This window comes from Plectrocnemia conspersa, unplaced genomic scaffold (genome assembly GCF_051122295.1).
Source record: "Plectrocnemia conspersa isolate PC_06_02 unplaced genomic scaffold, ASM5112229v1 ptg000005l, whole genome shotgun sequence".
Taxonomy (NCBI): domain Eukaryota; kingdom Metazoa; phylum Arthropoda; class Insecta; order Trichoptera; family Polycentropodidae; genus Plectrocnemia; species Plectrocnemia conspersa.
Window position 1 is genome coordinate 16,969,585 of NW_028277169.1, and position 22,667 is coordinate 16,992,251.

Genomic DNA, 22,667 nt, shown 5'->3' on the forward strand with positions numbered 1-22,667 from the left:
GCAATTACAAATGCTGATTTTTTAACCAATCACTGTGAAATCCATCGTGGTGTACTGGCGTCAAAAGTAATTCCTCCCGAACTCCTAGAAATTTTAAATAATTGTACTAAAATTGTAAATTTTATAAGAAAAAACCTACTAATAGTAGGTTATTCAAGAATAAATGTAATAGTACGGGCTCTAAACACAATGATATTTCGTATTACACTGAAATTATATGGCTATCTAGGAGGAAAATATTATTAATTGCATTTCTTAAAAAACATATCATACGTGTAATATTATTATTAACCTCTGCTAAACTTGCCAAAGTATGCCAATACGCTGCAGTTTCCGATAATAACTGTTATTGCAGCGCAGGTAGAAACAAAAACAAACGTATACTACTTTCTTCTTGTGACTCGGCTCTAGCGCGCGCGAATGTATGTGCGTTAAAATTGGAAGCCTTGGCGTACACTGCGCTATAAAGATTTCTTTCGAGATTCTTAATTAATTCGCTACCGCAAGAAACATTGTAACATCTTTGAAGCGATGTAGCACACTGTGACCCATTTCATAAACAATATTAAGTGGCGTTCTTGTTCTAGAATAAGTCATGAAATTACATTTTTAATACTAAATTAACATAGATTTTTGACATAAAATAAACTTATTAAACAACTCATTCATTCTATATATATTTTGAAAATAAAAAAATGTCAAACTGTATTTAAAGCCTTTTCAAAATCAATGTGTATGACATGCACCTGTTTGGTTATATCGAGAATAGACATTGTGTTAAATTCGCATTTATTGAGAGCAAGTATCTATAAAATACTATAAAATGTATATTTTTTCATCTTTAAATTATATTTTAATATTCTTATGTTCAGGTACTATTTTAATTTTAAGTATAAATATTTTCATAAATTTGTAACGAACGGATAAGATAGCGTGGTCGCGGTCATGGCCACGCGGCGTCCGGATCGATGGTTTGGGGCCGGCAGGGTCGACAACCTCGCGGCAATCGGTCAGTGGTGCCAACGCGGGCGCGCGCCAACACCCGTCCGCGGCCGGCAGCGCTGTCTCATCGGCGCCCCTTTAGCGCCGCCCGTAGCTCTTCGCCTTCGCCCCTAGCCGAACAGTCGCCGCGGCGGTCCATGCCCCCGCCCTTCTGCACCGAGCCCTTCGAGCGACGCCCGGCGCCCAGCGCAGGTACTATCTTTACTTCGCTCGCCGACTATGCTTTCGTTTCGATATCCTCTCGCGCTTTTTCACAAATCTTCAATAGAATAAAACAAAATATATCAAAACGATATATAATTGCAATTGTCAAATTCGACAGAAACGATTGTTTATATGGGAAAAGCAAACAAAGCAACCAACTTTTGCATAACAATGCGATTTGTTATCTAATTCATTTGTTTCCGTTAACTTTTTAATGTCCTAAAACGGAAGATTAGTTCCTAAATCATTTATTATTTACTCAATGCTTTCAAATTATAAGTTGGGATGTAAAAACTACAATGCTCAGTACATTACTGAAAATTACAATATTTTAAAGTTAAAAGGCACGCTTGTCGGTACTAATAAAATGAAAATTGATTTAATAAGCGTTATCAAGTAGTATAATTGGAGCTCCAATTTTGGTAGCAGCTTTTGCTAGATGAAAATCTTACTCTTCGACTTAAGTTGTTCAAATGCTTTAACAAGTGATGGTCTGTGAATGGGGCAATATTTCACACAGTCCAACTCGTTTGAGGGTCAATCGTGCAGTGTGCAGTTGTGCATTGTTGTGCAAAAATTTAGACCATTTGTTTGACCAAATGTTGCATTTCTTAGTGAATTCAAAAAATAGTGATGAAAATAAAATGGATCACATTGTAATGTGCAGATCATGCGGCACGTTACAATCCAATCGAGCAATTGATCGTTTCTTTTGTGTATAAGAAGCACGGAACAAACTTTTGTTCAGTTTGTGTGGCACCCATTTCTCAAGCTTTCTTTTAGCTGTTTTAATTATTTCAGAACGTGGAATTACACTGCCTAACTTTTGTACTAGCTCTCGAATTGTTGTGCATGGATCTGATTCAATTAACGCATTCACTTGGTCGTTATCAACTCAAATGTGCAGTTATCTTCACCATGTAATATTTTCATTATATTTTTCATTGAAAAAAATCAAAAGTAAACGATTCGAGATACAAAAACTGCAATTATGTTCCAACTGCGTGCAACCAAATAATATATATCCTTTCTGTCAACTCTAATGATTCTTTAATCACATTCTAAATGCTTAATAAAATACAGTTCTGCAAATTACAGTTTAATTTGAATAGTTAATGTAATTTATTATTTATTTTATTTGTAGTACAAAATATTGTTACTAAGGACAGACTAAAATATGTCAAAATTTAAACTTGCACTCTAATCGATAATCAAATTGCATTATGCCTACGACTTTAGTGGTCTACAGTATTTTTAAACGGCTCGTATTTTTTGGTCCAGAATTTTAACACTTTGACTGCCATGCGTACATTGATTGCTCGAAAATCTAGAGGCCAAAGTAAATAGCATGGTAATTTATTATTTTATAAAAAAAATTAATACAGGATTTGATATATGTATAATATTTAATTTAATAAATATATAGTCGTTTAAATAAAAATATTTACAATAGTGATTATCATTTTGTTCATATATGTATCAACATGTTGTTCACATTGTCCAGAAAAACCAGCAATGCGTGCTAATTGTCTTATAGAAAAGCATCAAAAAAATATTAAGTACAAAAACATTCACACTAAGCCAACACTAACATACAATACAAATAAATATAGGGCCATGATAATTTTTAATTTTTGTATTGTTTTACGCGGTCAAGAATATGCTGTTAAATTTCAGCAAGATTTAAAAATCATTTGTGGGCAGTATCAAGAAATTTAGTGACCGATAATAATGATTGTTAAACAATTCTAAGGGAACAACAGGTTAGATTAGAATACAGAGAATTATTCAATTTTTTATCCCGTTTTAAGTTATGTACATATTATAAAAAATTGTTAAGTAATATTTTCTAGTGCCTATTGTTATTGTAAAGTAATAATGAATCATATTTTTACCACACTGACATTTTTTGTATTGATATACGAGAATATACATGTACGTATATAATTGTATGTGTTCGCTTTAAGCAAATTTTTTATAACCTATCTTCCAATTTTGTATAGAGTTCTTAATCCTGAAGTTTTGCGGAATCTATCTACCGCACAAATCAAGGTATGACTTTTAATTCTGATCATCCTATATTTTTATTCTGGCCGCATGCTATTTTTATTTTAACCATTTGCTATTTATTCTGACTGAATAATTTTAAATATGACTATTCATTATTTTAATTCTTAAATTTGATCGTCCTATATTTTAATTCTGATCGTCCTATATTTTTAATCTGACAGTATGCTATTTTTATTCCAACTATTTTCAAGTACTGTTCCATTTATGTATATACTAGCTGTCGGTACCTCACTATCGTGAGGTACCGAAAGCTAGCGAGTGTGCGTATACCGGACCCTCAACTTTTTGGGTTTTAAATATAATTTTTGCTTCGTTCTGATTTTTTTAAATATTTAAAAAAAAATTAATGGTTCAAATTGGACATTATTATTTAGGATTTTCAATAATAGACAAAATGGTTAAATCTATAAAAAACTACTAACATTTTCAATTCATTTGAAAATAGGTTTACAACTTGACTAAATATTTCCAGAAGAAAACATTTTATATTATTTATTAGATTTGAAACGTTAAATTTTATCGTTATATTTGAAAATTAGATATTTAATGATAAATCTAAATATTGCATATCATTTATAAATAGGTTTAGAACTTGGCTAGATATTAATAAATTAAAAATTGTACAGTGAAATCTCAATACAGCGAAGCTTACGGAACCAATGAATAAATTGCATATAACACAATTTTATCATAAATTTAAATCTTAGCAATAAGAACTTTTTTTAGTTACACCATAAGTTGATTTATAATTTAAAAAAGTTGTTTATATGTTTTATGTGTAAATATAAAAGCCAATTAGAAAGAAATAATAAACTGAAAATATCAAGCACTTAATCTGTTACTTTAGACCAAAAGTGCGCTTTAAAAATAATAATAATTTTGAGACCTTTGTCAATTTTTATTAAAAAATATTTATATTTATATATTTTTTAAAGTAAATGATTTATCTGCGCAGCATTATTAATTTTAATAATTAATCAGTGCAAAAAATTTTCACATTATTTAAAATTAATAATAAACTAAACATATTTAAAATCTATAATAAATTAAGAATATTTAAAATCCATAATAAAATAAAAAATATTTTTAAGGTTGAAAAAAATATTTTGAATAAATCTTGAAAATTTATTCTAAAACTTTATAATTTAAAAAATATTTAAATAAGTTAAAAAAATTAAATTAGTTATAAAATATTTTACAATTTTGTGTAGTTTCCTTTCAAAGGGGTCAGTAAGAGAGATTTTTGCAACACTATGTGTTTAGTAGTTGGTTGGTAATGAATAGTACTTATTTTGAAATTTTCCCCCTTTTTTTTAAAATGTTTTTTCAAGCGAAATTTTAAAAATTCTTCAAAAACTATTAATTTAAATTGTCAACGTTCGCCAAAATTCAAGTACATATTTTTTTTTGTTAAGAGAAGCTAATAAAAATCCACATTATTTATATTATATTTTAAATACCGTATAAACTAAAAATATTTTAAAAAATATTTTTTTTAGAATTTGATGATTTTTAAACATATATTGATAAGTGTTTTACAATTTAAATCGTTAAAATCAATTTCGTAGTTCGTTCTTAAGCGCGCGGTGATATCCCGATCATGTATCGGGATATCCCCTCAGTTGCTTACATTTGACAGTTCTGTCATCAGTCAAGCGCGCGCCGGGATACAGCTTAGTGCGATTCAATAAACAGTAAAATATGTTAATTAAACAAAGCATTTTTCTTACTAAGTTACAATTGAAGATGATTCAAAGTGATTTACCATTGGAATTATAGACTATATCGAAATATAAATTATGAGTGCCAGTAAGTGTTTGGTTATATGAATACTATATCACGGTTATTCTAACAAAATTACTATTGACTTTCTAGGATCTAATATTAAACGACAAACAGCAGTGATTTGGCAATTTAAGATATACATGCCAAAGTTAATTAAACATATTACAATGGTAGTAATAATGAAAAATCTCATATTAGTGTAAACAAAAAGTTACTTTTTACCCATATATAGTATCGTTTACAGTCAATTTCCAGAATCAATGAGAGATCTAATAACATTTACGTATGGCAAACAATTAATGTATGACATATTGCGACTATTTTGAAGAAGATGAAGATATGTCAATCTACGTGTTTAATCCTCTACAGTAATTTCCGTTAATTTTGTTCTTCGGTTATCGTTCAAATTTAATTTATGGATTATATTAGTAGTAATAATGTGTTTAATGTTTACTCTTATTGTTTTTTAATTACTTTTCAGAAGCAATGATGGAGCAATTTGATGACCTATATGCCTATAACGTAGAATTGGTATATATAAACAAAGAGTGAATCTTCTCATGTTGAAGTCACTGTCAGCAAGTATTATCTTTTTATAAAGAACATACTACATAAGTTTGATGTAACTGAATATCTTGAATTTGGCTATTCCGAAAGAGGAATAAAGGCACAGAACAAAAATTGCACATATTTTGCCACATCGGAATTAAAAATAACCCACTCTTAGATATTTTGGCTATCGATTATTCCAGGTATGCAATCACATATTTATAATCATTGTAAAATGTTGTTTATTAGATAACATCCAAGAAACTACACATTTATAAGCTGTTCGTTGGCTGATATAGCGTTCCGACAGCGCCGATTTGATCGACATTAACTTTCAATCCTCATACATACTAAGGATTTATTTGCAATTCGTAAAATCTGACGAATATGTGCATTAAATCAGAAACAACGATCATTTTTATGTATTGTAAAAGGAAAAACTCATTTTTCGGCCTCGGAGCCCGGTGACGGGAATTCAAAATTGAAGATTTCGTTACGAAGATAGTTTTATCATTCTTTATCTAATTTAATCAATGTATTCTTTTTATCCTATACACATTATGTATATATTTAATTTTCATAGTCATAACACACCTAGTTAAATTGCAATCTGATTATTTATAAAAGGAAAAACTCACTTTTCGGCCTCGGAGCCCGTCGCCGGGAATTCAAAATTTGAAGATTTTATTACGAAGATTGTTTATCTAGTTTAATCAATGTATTCTTCTAATCCTCAACACATTATGTATATATTTAAGTTAACATAGTTATAACACACCTAGTTAATTTGCAATCCGATTATTTATATTCAGTCAAATGACGAATTAATGAAAATTATTGTCGCGTAGCAAAATTTTATTATTAAATAAAAGCGTTGTCACGGTACTGTCTATTTGAATTTGAATGCTTATTTTTCATTGGTCGAAGCTATTTGAATATTTGAATGCTTATTTTTGATTGGTCGAAACAACAGAACACATTGCCGGCGGCTCGAAAATCAATCGGAGCAAATTCAATTTTTATTTTTATTATTATATATTATTAATAATTCCTTTGTTTACGTGTATTGTTACACACCGTTCATACAAAGCGATACCATTTACAGAGTATAGATTTGAACGGAGAATGTTTCGTTTAAAGTTATGCGCGTCCGGAAGCGACGGCTTAGAACAATTATATATAAGACTAGCTGTCGGTACCTCACTATCGTGAGGTACCGATAGCTAGCGAGTGTGCGAATACCGGACCCTCAACTTTTTGGGTTTTAAATATAATTTTTGCTTCGTTCTGATTTTTTTAAACATTTTTTAAAATTTAATGGTTCAAATTGGACATTACTATTTAGGATTTTCAATGATAGACAAAATAGTTCAATCTATAAAAAAGTACTTAACATTTTCAATTCATTTGAAAATAGGTTTACAACTTGACTAAGTATTTCCAGAAGAAAACATTTTATATTATTTATTAGATTTACAACGTTAGATTTTATCGTTATATTGAAACTTAGATATTTAATGATAAATCTAAATATTGTATATCATTTATGAATAGGTTTAAAACTTGGCTAGATAATAATAAATTAAAAATTGTACTATTAAATTTCAATACAGCGAAGCTCACGGAACCAATGAATAAATTTTGGTATACTGAAAATTCGTTATATTGAACGTAAGGAAGATGATATATTTTATTTTTAATTATCACATTACTACAACATCGAAATAACCTCTTATAAGGTTGACAGATAGTTTTTTGCCCATTTTTAAGGATACCGTATGAAACAATAAAATTTGTGAAAAAAATGTTTTATAAAAAAAGTTTGAGGGTCAGCGAAACACCTGTAATGTCGCTTTTGAACACATCTGTCACACACCACGTCAAGAATGAACTGAATTTGGAGAAATATTGTGTAAAGTTGCAACGTCATTCTTAAATTCGGATCAAAATATTTCGTTATACTGAGATCAGTCTTCGTTATAATGAAAACATTTTGTATGCAAGTTTTTCGGGGACAAATTAAAGATTCGTTATACTGGGAATTTTGTTATTTCGGTATTCGTTACAAAGAGATTTCGTTGTAATATTTTTTAAAATAGGTTTGTAACTTTACTAAATATTATTGAAACAAAAAATATCAAAATGTTTTCAACATAAAAAATAATATTAAAACGTAACATTTTGTATCATTTAAAAGTAGGTTTACAGTTTAATAAATAATAATAATAATAAATAGCATCAGTTACACATCCGCTCAAAAATATTACTGATATGAAAAAATATTTTGTTACACCTTACTAACGCTACAACACAATCGATCATATATAGTTAGTGCAATGTGAGTGATTATAAGTCATTGATTGTGTTTTAGGGTATTTTATGTGTTTGAGTGCCAGTTTTAACGCTGCATAACACAATTATATCATAAATTTAAATTTTCGTAATAAAAAAGTTTTTTGGTGACATCATAAGTTACTTTATAATTTAAAAAAAATATTTCTATGTTTTATGTGTAAATATAAAAGTCAGTTTTTAATTACATTTGTGCGTTTTAAAAATATTAATAATTTTGAAACCTTTGTCTTTTTTGATTAAAAAATATTTTGATTTACATATTTTTTAAAGTAAATGTTTTTCTGCGCAGCATTATATATTTTAATAATTAATGAGTGTAAAAAGTTTTCACTATATTTAAAATTAATAATGAACTAATGATATTTAAAATCTATAATAAATGATTAATATTTAAAATCCATAATAAAATAAAAAATATTTTTAATGTTGAAAAAAATTAATGTTGAAATTTTATTCTGAAACTTTTAATTTAAAAAATATTTAAATTAGTGTTATACATTTTTGTGTAGTTTAGTTTCAAAGGCGTCAGTAAGATGGATTTTTGCAATACTGTGCGCTTAGTAGTTGGTTGGTAATGAATAGTACTTATTTTGAAACTTTGCCCCTTTTTGTTTAAAATACTTTTTAAAGCAAAGTTTTAAAAATTCTCTAAAAACTAAAACTTTAAATTGCCAACGTTCGCCAAAATTTAGGTACATATTTTTTCTGTATAGAGAAGCTAATACATATCCACATTATTTATATTATATTTTAAATCTATAAACTAAAAAAATATTTTAAAAAACATTTTTTTTTGTATTTGATGATTTTTATACATATTTTAATAAATTTTATACAATTTAAATCGTTAAAATAAATTTCGCTCGTTAAAATCAATTTCGCTCGTTAAAATCAATTTAGTTCGTTCTCAAGCGCGGGACTTCCCAAATTTGCTTTGACAGTTCTTCTGTCAGATCTGGCAAGAAATATGTTATAATCGCGGGATTTTTGTTACAAAGTGACAATTGAAGATGATTCAAGTGATGCAGCATTTGAAATTATAGACAAAACTATAAATTGCGGGTGTGCCAGTAAGTGTTTAGTTATAAATGAATAATATAACACGGTTATTCTAACAAAATTACTATTGACTTTCCAGGATCTAATATTAAAAGACAAACAGCGGTGATTTGGCAATTAAAGGTATACATACCGAAGTTAATTAAACATATTACAATGCTAGTAATAATAAAAAATATATGACATATTGTGACAATTTTGTAGAAGATGAAAAGATGCCAATCTACGTGTTTAATCCTCTACAGTACATCCATCAATTGTGTTCTTTGGTTGTCGTTTAAATTTAATTTATGGATTATATTAGTAGTAATAATGTGTTCAATGTTTACTCTTGATAGGAGTCTTATTGTTTTTTAATTATTTTTCAGAAGCAATGATGGAACAATTTGATGACCTATATGGCTACAACGTAGAATTGGTATATATAAACAAAGAGTTAATCTTCTCGTGTTGAAGTCACTGTCAGCAAGTATTATCTTTTTATAAAGAACATACTACATAAGTTTGATGTAACTGAATATCTTAAATTTGGCTATTCAGAAAGAGGAATGATGGCACAGAACAAAAATTGTACATATTTTGCCACATCGGAATTAAAAATAACCCACTCTTAGATATTTTGGCTATCGATTATTCCAGGTATGCAATCACATATTTATAATCATTGTAAAATGTCGTTTATTAGATAACATCCAAGAAACTACACATTTATAAGCTGTCCGACAGCGCCGATTTGATCGACATTAACTTTCAATCCTCACATACTAAGGATATATTACACGTTCATGTTTAAAACATAACTGGTTAATTTAAAATTCTTAAAATCTAACGTATATGTGTATAAAATCGGAAAGCAATGATAATGTTTATGTGATATTATTATAAAAACTCACTTTTCGGCCTCGGAGCCCGGCGACGGGATTTCAAAATTTGAAGATTTCATTACAAAGATTGTTTTATGATTGTTTATCTAATTTAATCAATGTATTCTTCTTATCCTAAACACATTATGTATATATTTAATTTTCATAGTTATATAACACACCTAGTTAATTTGCAATCCGATTATTTATAAAAGCAAAAACTCACTTTTAGGCCTCGGAGCCCGTCGCCGGGAATTCAAAATTTGAAAATTTCATTACGAAGATTATTTTATGATTGTTTATCTAGTTTAATCAATGTATTCTTCTAATCCTCAACACATTATGTATATATTTAATTTTTATTCAGTCAAATGACGAATTAATGAAAATTATTGTCGCGTAGCAAAATTTTATTATTAAATAATAATTATTTAAAAGTGTTGTCACGGTACTATCTATTTGAATTTGAATGCTTATTTTTCATTGGTCGACGCTATTTGAATATTTGAATGCTTATTTTTGATTGGTCGAAACAACAGAACGCATTACCGGCGGCTCGAAAATCAATCGGAACAAATTCAATTTTAATTTTTATTATTATTTATTATTATAATTAAATATATTTCCTTTGTTTACGTGTATTGTTACACACCGTTAATACAAAGCGATACGATTTACAGAGTAGATAATTGAACGGAGAATGTTTCGTTTAAAGTTATGCGCGTCCGGAAGCGACGGCGGAAGCGGATTAGAACAATTATATATAAGATATAAGATATATACGTTTTTTTTTGTTTTGTAAATTTAAAATTTGTTTTCGACCATCGTGGCTAATTGGGGTAACCTGTTAGGCCACGATGGTATTAATTTAATCTAAAAAATAAAATAAAATTTGATCTGATCCTAAATAATATAATTATCTGATAGAGATTTGATTTTTATTCTGAACCTCCTGGACTTCTATGGAAATGATCACAGCATCCCGGGATCATCAAACCATAATAATGGATTACAATTTGTAATTCCTCAGTCCAAAGGATTCCCTTAGTCCAAATTATCTAATTGCTAAAATCACACTGAATAAATACAATACCAGCTATAAATCACTTCACAATTCTCATAGTACAGTATGTTGCCCGTCACGATTTCAACAATGTGTCAAATTATGAATAACTACATAAACTAATAAATGATAACTACATAAAATCTCACACGTGAAGCATTTTTTTGATTTTTTAAAGAAAAACAATGTATCATTGTTTAGCGGCCAAACGGTTAAATATTCCTTTAAATATATATTTTTACAATAAAAGAGTGCTAAATAATCCAAGCCATTTTAGCAATTTTGTTATTGGTATAGTGTTTCGATTCATTGCGAATTAAGAATCCCTTAGCTGCTAATGAAAGGGAAAAAAATATTAGATTTATATTTGAGCTAACGAGGAAATGCGGAAAAATAAATATTTGTAGACAGAATAACTTGTTTCGAAATAAATATTAACCGACAATATCGATACAATTTTAATGTTTAGTTTTATAATTAAATTATTATTATTGTTGTATTTAAAAGAATAATGTAATGAATTTAACTTGTTATAGTTGCATATTGTGTATTTGTATTATCTCTGGACTATACCTATTTTGTTGACTATTTTTTTTACAAAAGAAGGATTATGATTATAAGTATACATACCTAAGGTTACCTGTATTTCATGTAGTATAATAATGAAGTTGTAAACAAAAAAATTGTTTATCTATAAGGGAGAAAAATGCATGAAGGTCAATCTGTATTGCACAATTACTCGATTCAAGTTTATAAGCATAAATACATATATGGTTTTAAGGTTAATCAATACGTTTATGAAGGTTTCTTTAACTCTTAATTTGCTTCATACTATATATCTAACCTTATAAATAAGAAGTCGTTATTTTAAATACATTTTTTGCTTATAGAATACAACCGCATCAATGGATATGGATACGGATGATGTCGAGTCCTCCAGCAGTGGACCTATGTCCAGCCTTAATAGCTTATTTTCATTCACAAGTCCCGCTGTGAAGAAATTACTGGGCTGGAAACAGGTAAACAAACTTAGCTTAGATCTATATTCTGTTCACTTTCAAGAGTCAGATATACAAAAAAAAAACAATATTTCAACCCGAATTTTAAGAGCATGTGATAATCACACATTGTATATTGTTTTTATGTGCTTACTCTTGAAAGTGAAATACTATAAATGACTAACAGATGTTTTATTTTGCTAAAAGTTTTCTTTCAAAATTGTTCTGTATTGCCGTTATAAAATGAAGTAGTAGAATATTTTTTGTATCTAAATAATATTAAAATCTTGACATTTGAGATGTGGCAAATTACTTCCGGGATTGGTAAAATAAAATAATGGCAATCTGCATTTACACGTATTGTAAGGTTTTAAGGTTTTCGAATATAGTTAACGAAACGGTTTAAAGAAACTGCTTTCAATTCGGTGGTTATATCTTTGCTAATATCTACTAAAATTGTTTTCAATATATTATAGAAAAGAGAAAAAAGTTTGTTTGTAGTCTGTGGTAATCTAAACAAGACTGATTTTAATATTATATGCTGTTTTACTTTTTGTCTATTTTCATGTGACATCTGCCTTTTTTATGTTACGCTTTTTAAAGAAAAAAATATTTTATTTATATTGCAATATAGGGCGATGAAGAAGAAAAATGGGCTGAAAAGGCTGTTGATAGTTTGGTTAAAAAATTAAAAAAAAGGAAAGGTGCCATTGAAGAACTGGAACGGGCGTTGTCTTGTCCAGGAACTCCATCTAAATGTGTTACCATTCCCAGATCTCTAGATGGACGATTACAAGTATGAAAATTATACCTATTTATGATATTCTTAAAATAACGCCTCGTTAAAATGATTGTTTATGTTTTAGGTCTCTCACCGAAAAGGATTGCCGCATGTTATTTACTGTAGAGTCTGGCGATGGCCGGATCTCCAAAGCCACCACGAGCTGAAGCCACTTGAGCTGTGTCAATATCCATTTAGTGCTAAACAGAAAGAAGTGTGCATCAATCCTTATCATTACAAACGAGTAGAGAGTCCAGTGCTACCCCCAGTTTTAGTGCCTCGTCATTCAGAGTTTGCCCCCGGGCATTCCCTGTTGCCTTTTCAACAAGTGGCTGAGCCCACTATGCCTCACAATGTTAGCTATTCTGGATCCGGATTCAATCTGTCGTCGCCGTCTGTCTCTATGTCGGGCGCGTCCTCCCCGGCCGGCTCATCGCCGAGCCCCGTCAGTCCCTTCGGCGCTCTAGCCGAGACTCCTCCCCCGGCGTATAGTCCGCCGGCTGCCCCCGACGACGCCGACGGTCCCGGTGAAGTCGCTCCCGTCAGCTATCAAGAGCCGCCGTACTGGGCGTCGATCGCATATTACGAACTAAACTGTCGCGTCGGCGAAGTATTTCATTGCAATTCCCATTCTGTGATTGTCGACGGTTTCACCAACCCGTCAAATAACAGTGATCGTTTTTGCCTCGGTCAGTTGAGCAACGTGAATCGCAATAGTACAATTGAAAATACTCGGCGTCACATCGGCAAGGGCGTTCACTTGTATTACGTCGGCGGCGAGGTATACGCAGAGTGCCTTTCCGACTCGGCGATCTTCGTACAGAGTCGCAACTGCAATCACCACCATATGTTCCATCCGTCGACCGTTTGCAAGATTCCTCCTGCATGCTCGCTGAAGATATTCAACAACCAAGAGTTCGCTCAGCTGTTGAGTCAGAGCGTCAATCATGGATTCGAAGCCGTGTACGAGCTGACGAAGATGTGCACTATTAGGATGTCGTTCGTCAAAGGATGGGGGGCGGAGTACCACCGTCAAGATGTGACTTCTACTCCTTGTTGGATAGAGATCCATCTGCACGGACCGCTGCAATGGCTTGATAAAGTACTCACGCAGATGGGCTCTCCGCACAACGCCATTAGTTCCGTTTCATGAATGTTACTATTTTTTTTATATATTGGTTTACTGCATAAGTTATTTACACATGAACTTTTTTTTATATATAAACAAAGTTTACAAATTTTCCATGATTTTATGTTACTGTTAGTTATATTGATAGTAATCAAACTAATTCAACAAGTTTTACAAGGTGGATATTGAAAATTTGTCAATGGAAGTTCTGTTATCTTGATAGAATACTATGTGCCTCTTACTCAATAATGACAAATAAATTATTGTATATTTTTCTCGCTCGGTTCTATTTATTATTATAATATGAACTTTTAACGAATTTTTTATCAGTTAATGTCATGAGAAATAATTTCCATCATCTGCTGTATTGCTCAATTACACAATTAAATGGCACTGATCTCTCATCTCAAATATGATTAAGACAAAAATATGCTTTGTGTAAATAGTACATTGGATCTTGTTCTAAGCAATCCTACATGTATTATAGAAAATATGTAAACTATGTTTTAATTAAGTTTATTTAAACAAAGGGGAGAGAACTTATGCAGTATCTTAATATTTTTACCGTTATATGCAACTCGAATCACTATATTGTTGAAATTAAGATTATTATTAATTAAAAAAATAAATACCATATATGCCACCGAGATAAGTATACAATTAAATGCGTGCGTTATTTTTCGCACGCGCTGTGTTTGAAATGCATAGAATTTTTACAAAATTTGTTGATCTGTTTTTAATTTGTTTGTACTACGGAGGTGTGTTTGCCTTGTGTAACGTTTTGGTGGTCGTTTGCTGCCTTATCTTTTTTATTAGATGAATTTGTTGGATAATTGTCAATGTGCGATCGATCGACCGCCTGGTCATATTTTAGATTAAAAAGGTATAACATTTTTGTGCATGTGATAATTGCATCAAAGATAAATAATTATTATACATTTTTCTAATATATGTTATGCCGTTGAATTATGTGGACACATGTAAGCCTTATAGTAAGTAGTCAAAAAGATTGTAACTGCAGAATTTTTATAGTTGACTATTTTTCGAGGCTCTTAGTTTAAGTGTAACATATATTGAATGGAGCCATAAATACATGCCATGAATATTCATCTACATATTTTTATTTACTTTATATATATACATATATATACAATTGCATATTGTAATTTTTTTATGGAAGCTTAAAATGTTAAATAAGAACATTATAAATAATATTTTTGTTGGTTTTTAATTTTTACACCCCATCCCCTTTATATGAAATGTTTGCATATTATATTTTTAAAAGATTTCCACGCCATTGTTATGATTTCGACAAATTAAATATTAAAACAAATTAATATGTGTATTTATTTATCAAATTAATCCAAGTAAAACGAGTAATTTATAACAATGACATTAATAATAAGGATTGTGGAACTATGCCAAAATCAAAAAGACAAAAATATTGGGCTTAATTTGTTTGAAGTACTTGATCCTAACTTGACTTGAATGATTATCGAGACAAATCCTACGATAATGGTGAAAATATGAATGGTGTCTGGAAATTTGTATGAAAAAAATTTAAGTGCCCTTCAGGGTCTAAATCTAATTTTAGGTAGCTTATAACGATGGCAGTATTCAGATATTGTGTACATTATTTATGTCCTATGTTAGCTATTAATTGAGCCGTTGTTTTTAAAAGTGGTATGAGTCCATTGATATATTCAAGGGTTTGTGTCAACCTATCCTTAATCAATTTGGGTAGTATTTTTAAAACTATAAACCTGTTCAATTTTTTATGCAATAATATTTTTAAAGAAATGAAACGATTTTTTAGCTACTTATACCACTTTCAATAATTGCATATTATAAAAATGTAACAATAGCAATTTTAATTGAAATTGGCTTTTCTAAAATGTATTTTTTAATGTAAAAAATAATAATTAAAATAAAGACATGTAAGCAAACGAATAATATTAGTTTATTAAGAAATTATTGCAGTTATATTATAATGAAAAGTAAATTGCTTCATTAAAATTACTAATAATATTAACATATTATTTCTCCTTTATATTTAGCACAGTGAAGTAATTATGGCGAATTAGGGATATTTAATGCATTAAACTTATCAATTATGATTGTTATGAGTGGACTTATTCCACTTTCAACAAAAACATTCCTGCAATAACATTTTACAGTATAACTTCTTTTGATTAACTTATGAGGATATTGTACCTCATTGACTGTGATTATAAATATAAAAAAGAGGATATTACTATCTGGCTAAAACTATCATTAATTCATTTTTATATGTGTCATTTCCATAAAATCATGTAGGAATACATTTTTACCCGTAGGTATATAGCACATATATTTTTACCAGTGAAAATATAATTTATTTGGCAGGTGCTAGTAAAATTATATGATTTCAACTTTTCCATACGTAGGAATATATAAATTTACATATATATTATTATTTATTTACATACGATGTATAAATGTTACAGTGAATGTATATTTTTAGGTGAAATATGAAAAATCTAATACAATTTCACAATTCTGCTTTAAAATGTCTATGAAACTCAATTTGCCTGTTGCGAAACGTACATTTGCTGTCAAACCCAAACCTAATCTACACGAATTAACCAAACCTAACTAAACCTAATCATAGTTCTGAAATTAATTACAGTTTTAGAACTTTAATTAGGTCAATTCTAAAATACGATAATAACGATTTTATTGCTTTAGACGTGGATTTTTGACTTCTGAGAAGTGATAATTGCTTTTTGCACTATCTTTATTCGATTCTCACTTATTGTAAGTCGTAATATTGTTATAAAAAGTATTAATTTGAACGCTAGATAACCAAACGTTTCCACAGAGACGACACGATTTTATTGCTTTTGACGAGGATTCTAAACAGGGACGTCATATAGTATGGGGGGCGGGGCAGGAAGGAGCACTTGGCCTACCCCCTGAATTTGGTTATAAAATACACATACTCTGGTAACACTGATGTGACCGAGGCGGAGGTAGGGCTTTATTTTGGTGGACCTCGACAGGAAGACAACGGACGGTAGTGTCTCGTCCACCGTTCACTCGCATATATTATATTTTAATAACAAACATGCTAACGATTATCAACTTTTAATAAAAATACTATTGCAGCAGTTCGATTTGTGTGTAATTGCTACAGTCCGCCAAAAAGCTATTTGTGCATTTACATTAAAACTCCACTATCATATATGAATAGCTAATTTTCGACGTAAAATTGTGCAGGCACTAATAATACTACGCATAACCTCTCAAAAAATATTGTGCATCTAGTGCTACTTTCCCTGTGTTAAACCGCGAAGTTTAAAATCTCCCTCGTATAGCAATAAACATAAGTTTTACCCCGTCACTCACATTAGCAAAAGACGGTCCTGTATGACAGGTGCATGGTGAAATTTTCTAAACAGGTCAGTTTATGGATGTCCGTCGAGCTTGACGAACCGATAAATAAATGAAATTACATAACTATCTTCCGTTCCATGATGAAACACAACCAGGGCTGCCAGATACACATAAAAATATAGATAATAAATTAAAATGTTGGCCCATGTTGGCCTAAAAAAAGTTTGAGTAATTGTTGGATATGAGAGTTGGGAGCTAAATAAACTAATGGTGCCAATATGTTTCGATCAACTTGTTCTATGGGTAGCGAAACGTTTGGCAGCCCTGAACACAACAAAACGAATCCCACAGACAGCAAGTGCGGCTATCATGTGTCGCATAAAAAACGCAGTCGCGATTGTTTACCACCGTAACGTTGCAGCACGAAAACCTATTTTGAGCGGTTGCCAACCGTTTTTGCTAACGTCGTACCCTAGCTTTAATTGAAAAAAGTATATTTAAAGGGTAAAAAGTAAACGTGTGTACTAGAACGTTCGGGAAGCGTAACAATTTTCAACCCTCGAATAATCAATGCGTATCATATCGCAGGAAGGGAAGGGAGCTTATTATCTAGGGTCATAAAGAAATAAAACAGGGATGGTTACAAGTTACAAGTCATTAGCGATTAAAATATCAGTTTCTAAAACAGTTTTTGTAGACGTTGTTTTGCGTATGTAAAGCATTTAATTTTTAGTGTAGCCGGAAAAGATTGAAATAGAAAACGCTATTACGCTAAATAATTTGCCACAATCTAAATCACGAAAACGATGCATTAATAATTGCAAATAATGTATTATTGGAATTCAGAGAGATCAAGCGTAGAACGCGTGAGAAATTTATTCAATTCAGCAGAAAAAGAAAGATGTCAATTTTGTCTTAGAAATCTAACTTACACATAAGACTAAATTGTTTAAATGTCAATATTTTACACTTATTAATGATCAATTATGCTTTCTCCTCACATATTTAGGCTAAGAAGAAGTAAATAAAATTGTCGTCTTAAAAAATATTGTAAGTCATAAGTCACGATTTTTGTTAGTATTAGTGGTAGTAAAGCAATATCTAGAAAAAAAATATGGAAGGTTATTCGTTATCACTGATAAACCCATTTAAATACTTTCCCAACAATATCATTTAAGCTGTCGAAAACTTTGCACGACATGGCTGCCGAAAAATAGAGCAGTTGTTTTGCTTAAAGAACCCGTATACAGACTCTGTTAATATTTATAACAATAACAATGCACTGGTAAAAAAATAAACACTGGTGTATTCTTAACTATATACTTTGACATTTTAATTTCATGGCAAGCATTTTTGTTGCTTTTTAAATTTTGTAGTAATTATTGCAGCAAGGGAGAAAAGATGTGTTTGCACGCGTGCGACAAATTTTACATTTACTGTGTACAAAAATCCACGTGTTCCTGTGATGTACACTCAGTGTACATGTTAAAATGTATAAGTATGATCTAAAATTGGAAAAATACGAATAATACTACGAAATTTATTTTTAGCGACCAGCGTACGTCATTAATCATTATATAAAATAATAACATGTATTTACACAGTTCTTTAACATAACTGTGTAAATATATACATATATTACGAAATGTATACATTATTTACCCCAGAAGCATTTAACCTTTTTTGTTTTGTCTCTTTGCCATTAAATTAAATATGTCGAAAAAGCAATTTTTCGTTCAAAAATCAAATTAGCAAAAAGTTGGTCGACCGCCGTATTAAGTTGATAGGTTTTTGAACGCTCGTGTAATTGCGGTAAAAGGTTCGCCGTCGCTATCCAGTGTGTAATTTCCTTGTGCGCCACTACGGCATGCGCACTGGGAATCGCTACCTTATCGGGCAGTTATTGATTGCGAACGCGCGCGGATGGACGTGTTCGCGAGTCTCGCGTGCGCGGCCGCACACCGTGACGCCCCGCTGAACGCACGACCGCGAACCCTACAATAAACACCCCTGTGAAAACGCAAACATTCGAATCCGCTATGGCCAAGGTACTGCGCCTTAAAATTACCCAGTTACAGCTTTTCGCACTGTTTTCCTGCGTTTTTCGCGCGAAAATTCGCGAGTCGAATTCGATTCTGAATAAATTCGTTCCAACGTTATTTGCAACAATATCTTTATTCTTTACCTGTCTAGTTTGTGTCACTGATAACGTAAAATTGTGCTCAATAATATCGCAAAGTCAAAATCGCACGCCGGATTTTTGGACGGAAGACAAAAGCGCGCATGCGCGAACTCTCGCTTGTTATTTTTTTGTGCTAGACCGCAAGAATAATAAGATCGACCATCATCTTTTTATTCTATTTAAATTGAAATGCGCGCTTGCGAATACATACGCTCGTTTGTAATTTAATTTCGCAGATCGATATCGAACGTGCGGACAGTTCTTTGCTCGGAGTTACAAATTGTATGTAATGTATTTTATTATTAAAAATTTCCAGTGATCTCCAACTGTTGGTTCGCAATAATTTGCAAAAGTTAAAAACACGTATATCTGGCTGGAATCACACACAGAATTACTATAAATATTTGGGTTGTATACATGGGTCGTCCAAGTGCAAAAGAGGTTATTTAGACTAAAAATAAGATTTTTATATAAGAAAGCAAAAATAAATATTTATATAATAGTATTATTCGGCCACATTTAAAATTTAGATAAAAAAGGATGAGATGTATTTTATTTCAAATACAAATAAAATGTGCGATTTCATAAAGAAGTAGAAGCATTAAATTGTTTAGTAAAGGGGAAGAGCTACATATAAATCTATTAGTCCTCTTATTTAAATAAGATAATAAATTATTGCTAAAATATTTTTTAAATTATTTATAACGAGGAATAAATGCACACACGTAAAGAACTAAAAATATTATGTTAAGATTATCAAACGGTAGAGATTAGTATAAGAGAGGTTGAAAAGTAAAATAAACTATATAAACAACTTTTTTTTTTAGATATATTTATGAAGTCCGTCTTAATTAGATCTAAATATAAATTAATTATAATATTTATGTATAAAGTGAATGAATTTATTAATTTGTTGTTGGCTAAAATAAATATATTATATATATGTGAAAATTAAAAAAAATATATTTTCATTGTTTAATAAAATAATAAGCATTGACATTTTTAAATATCTCGTTTTGCATCTCAGTATTAATATATTTTCTTAACTATTATTTTATATTTATTCTTACTATTTTTTACATTACAATGAATCAGACAAAATGATATAATTTATGCAGTATTACGTTAATTAAAAATAACTATTGTATAAATAATGCAAACGTATATTTTAAAATTAAAGTAAAATTTATTATTACCTAACAAAAAAATATGCTTATATCTTCAGCGTTTTCACATAAATAGATTCTTAAAATATTTCAGGCAAATCTATATTAGTATCTATGATATTTAAGATCTTCATTGTTACCACTTCTCATTTTTACTTTGATTCCTATAGGCGTTTTCTTACAACCAATTTGAATTTACCTTTATCTGCTTTTTGACAAGGTTGTTCTTTAAATGATAATATTTGCCTTGTTTATATTTAAAATATCATCAAACTGAAACCTTAAATACACCTCTCACCTCTTCTCTATAGCATTATTTTAATTATATATTCGTAAATTATGTTTTTTTTTCTTTACGCGTCTTTTACAATTTGGCCAAAGATGCGATCTAACAGACCACTTTTGGAAAAATAGTTTTACTCCCCTGAATTTAGTATTTGAAAATATTTTAAAAAAAAAATAAAAAAAATGTATTGTTTTTCATCTGGGCTAAACTTGATATCAAAAGGTTTTACCATATTTTTTATATATACATAATATGTTACAACTGATAGCAAATTTTGGTTTTGAACGACTCATATTTAGTATTTTATATGAATTATTAGCTAATCGTAAAAAATACAATTAGCAAAAATATATAATTATAATTTAGGTCTAATATTTAAAAATATAGAATTAATATATTTAGACTTTTATTATAAAATTACTAGTGATTTTCTACTAAATTCTGTTCAGAAATTACAGTCAGTAGGTAGCATTTAACAACATCATTTTATTAACACGCTATTGCCGAATAAGCCCATCATACACTATTAAACTATTTCATTGTTTTTTCGATTCTCATAACGTACGGATATCTGTCTAAAATTATGCACATTTGACAATACCGATTCCTTTGACCGAACAATACATTTGTCTCCAGATGTATTTTATTGCTCTGTCTGCCTTTAAAAAAAGCTGAAATGCAATAAACGTGATTTATTACACTAATATTACAGTTTGCTCATCATTTTTAATGTTTTCTATTTCTAGAAATGAATAATTAATTAAATTTTTTCGAGAGTTTTCGAGAAATTTGGACATATGAGAAAATATATGTAATATACAGTATGTATTTATATTATTACAGTATATGTCTCTTTATATATATTTTCAACAATTAGGGTTAATATTTATGTATGTAATTTATATTATAAATGTTACTTTATTAATTTATTTTAAATTCTTATATGAGGTATTATTATTATTCTTACTAAAATATTTGATTAATGTTTAATTACAGATGCAAAAAATACTACATTGACTCATGTTTCATTTAGCCGGCGAACGAATTTCTCCCATAGTCATTGATCCTTGCATTCTTTATATTTTATTATCCTGAAAAGTTAAAATGAAATATTTGCTATTCATAATTCCTAGAATCGATCATAAAATCGCTGTCCCTACTTCAACTACCTGCTCTAAACGAAGCTGTGAATTTTGAGGATCTAAAACTACTACTTGTTTTCACAATTGCAGTTGTAAATCGTTAAAAATATTCATGTCAATTAAATTTTTAACTAAAAAACATTTTATGAGAATTCTCGAAAAATTAAAAAATTCTCGATAAATAAGAATTTAGCATTTTGCATTTTTCTTCTAAAGAAGCAATATGTGGATAATAATATATACTTTGAAAAGGTGTATATTTGATAATTAAACTAGTTCTTTAGAAATTACCTAATCACGTTAACAGTAAAAGTATTTTTTAATATTTCATAATTCAGATTAATTAACTATACATATAAAAACATATTTTTTATTGTTAATTTATTAATTTATCTGTCAATACATGTGCAGAACCTAAAAGTAATATATTATTCGAAATAATTTTGCCCATTTTCTGAGGTATAGATACAAGTTTTCTTGAGAAATTATGATGAATCTTGAAAAAAGAGTAAAAAATATGCTACGAGGGGGAAAATATATAATGAAAATAAAAATATAAAACTTGTATTATGCTATTATTTTTTTTAATTTTTCAATGACATAAACATACAGAGAAAAAACATGTTCATATATAATAAAGATACATAAAATGAGCGAA

At 29.7% G+C, this 22,667-nt stretch overlaps 2 protein-coding genes and 1 long non-coding RNA gene across 3 annotated transcripts in view; 2 read left to right on the top strand and 1 right to left on the bottom strand.

Annotated features, from left to right (window-relative positions):
- The first annotated feature begins 1,004 nt into the window (after positions 1-1,004).
- On the top strand, positions 1,005-15,191 carry Mad (mothers against decapentaplegic homolog 1). The gene is made up of 4 exons (XM_088186405.1): positions 1,005-1,194; positions 11,841-11,969; positions 12,583-12,744; positions 12,815-15,191. The coding sequence occupies exons 2-4, from the start codon at positions 11,856-11,858 to the stop codon at positions 13,880-13,882; spliced, it is 1,344 nt and encodes a 447-aa protein (XP_088042531.1). The 5' UTR covers positions 1,005-1,194; positions 11,841-11,855; the 3' UTR covers positions 13,883-15,191.
- On the bottom strand, positions 1,005-17,321 carry LOC148234972 (uncharacterized). Its single transcript, XR_015809681.1, has 2 exons — positions 17,246-17,321; positions 1,005-1,261 (listed from the first exon to the last, which is right to left on the bottom strand). It is a non-coding gene; the product is annotated as an uncharacterized LOC148234972 (long non-coding RNA).
- A 1,810-nt stretch (positions 17,322-19,131) lies between these two features.
- Positions 19,132-22,667, top strand: part of toc (toucan) — a 117,225-nt gene continuing 113,689 nt past the window's right edge. Inside the window, exon 1 of the mRNA XM_088186362.1 lies at positions 19,132-19,281. Coding sequence (XP_088042488.1) covers positions 19,273-19,281 — 9 coding nt within the window. The 5' untranslated portion in view covers positions 19,132-19,272. The remainder of the gene's footprint in view (positions 19,282-22,667) is intronic.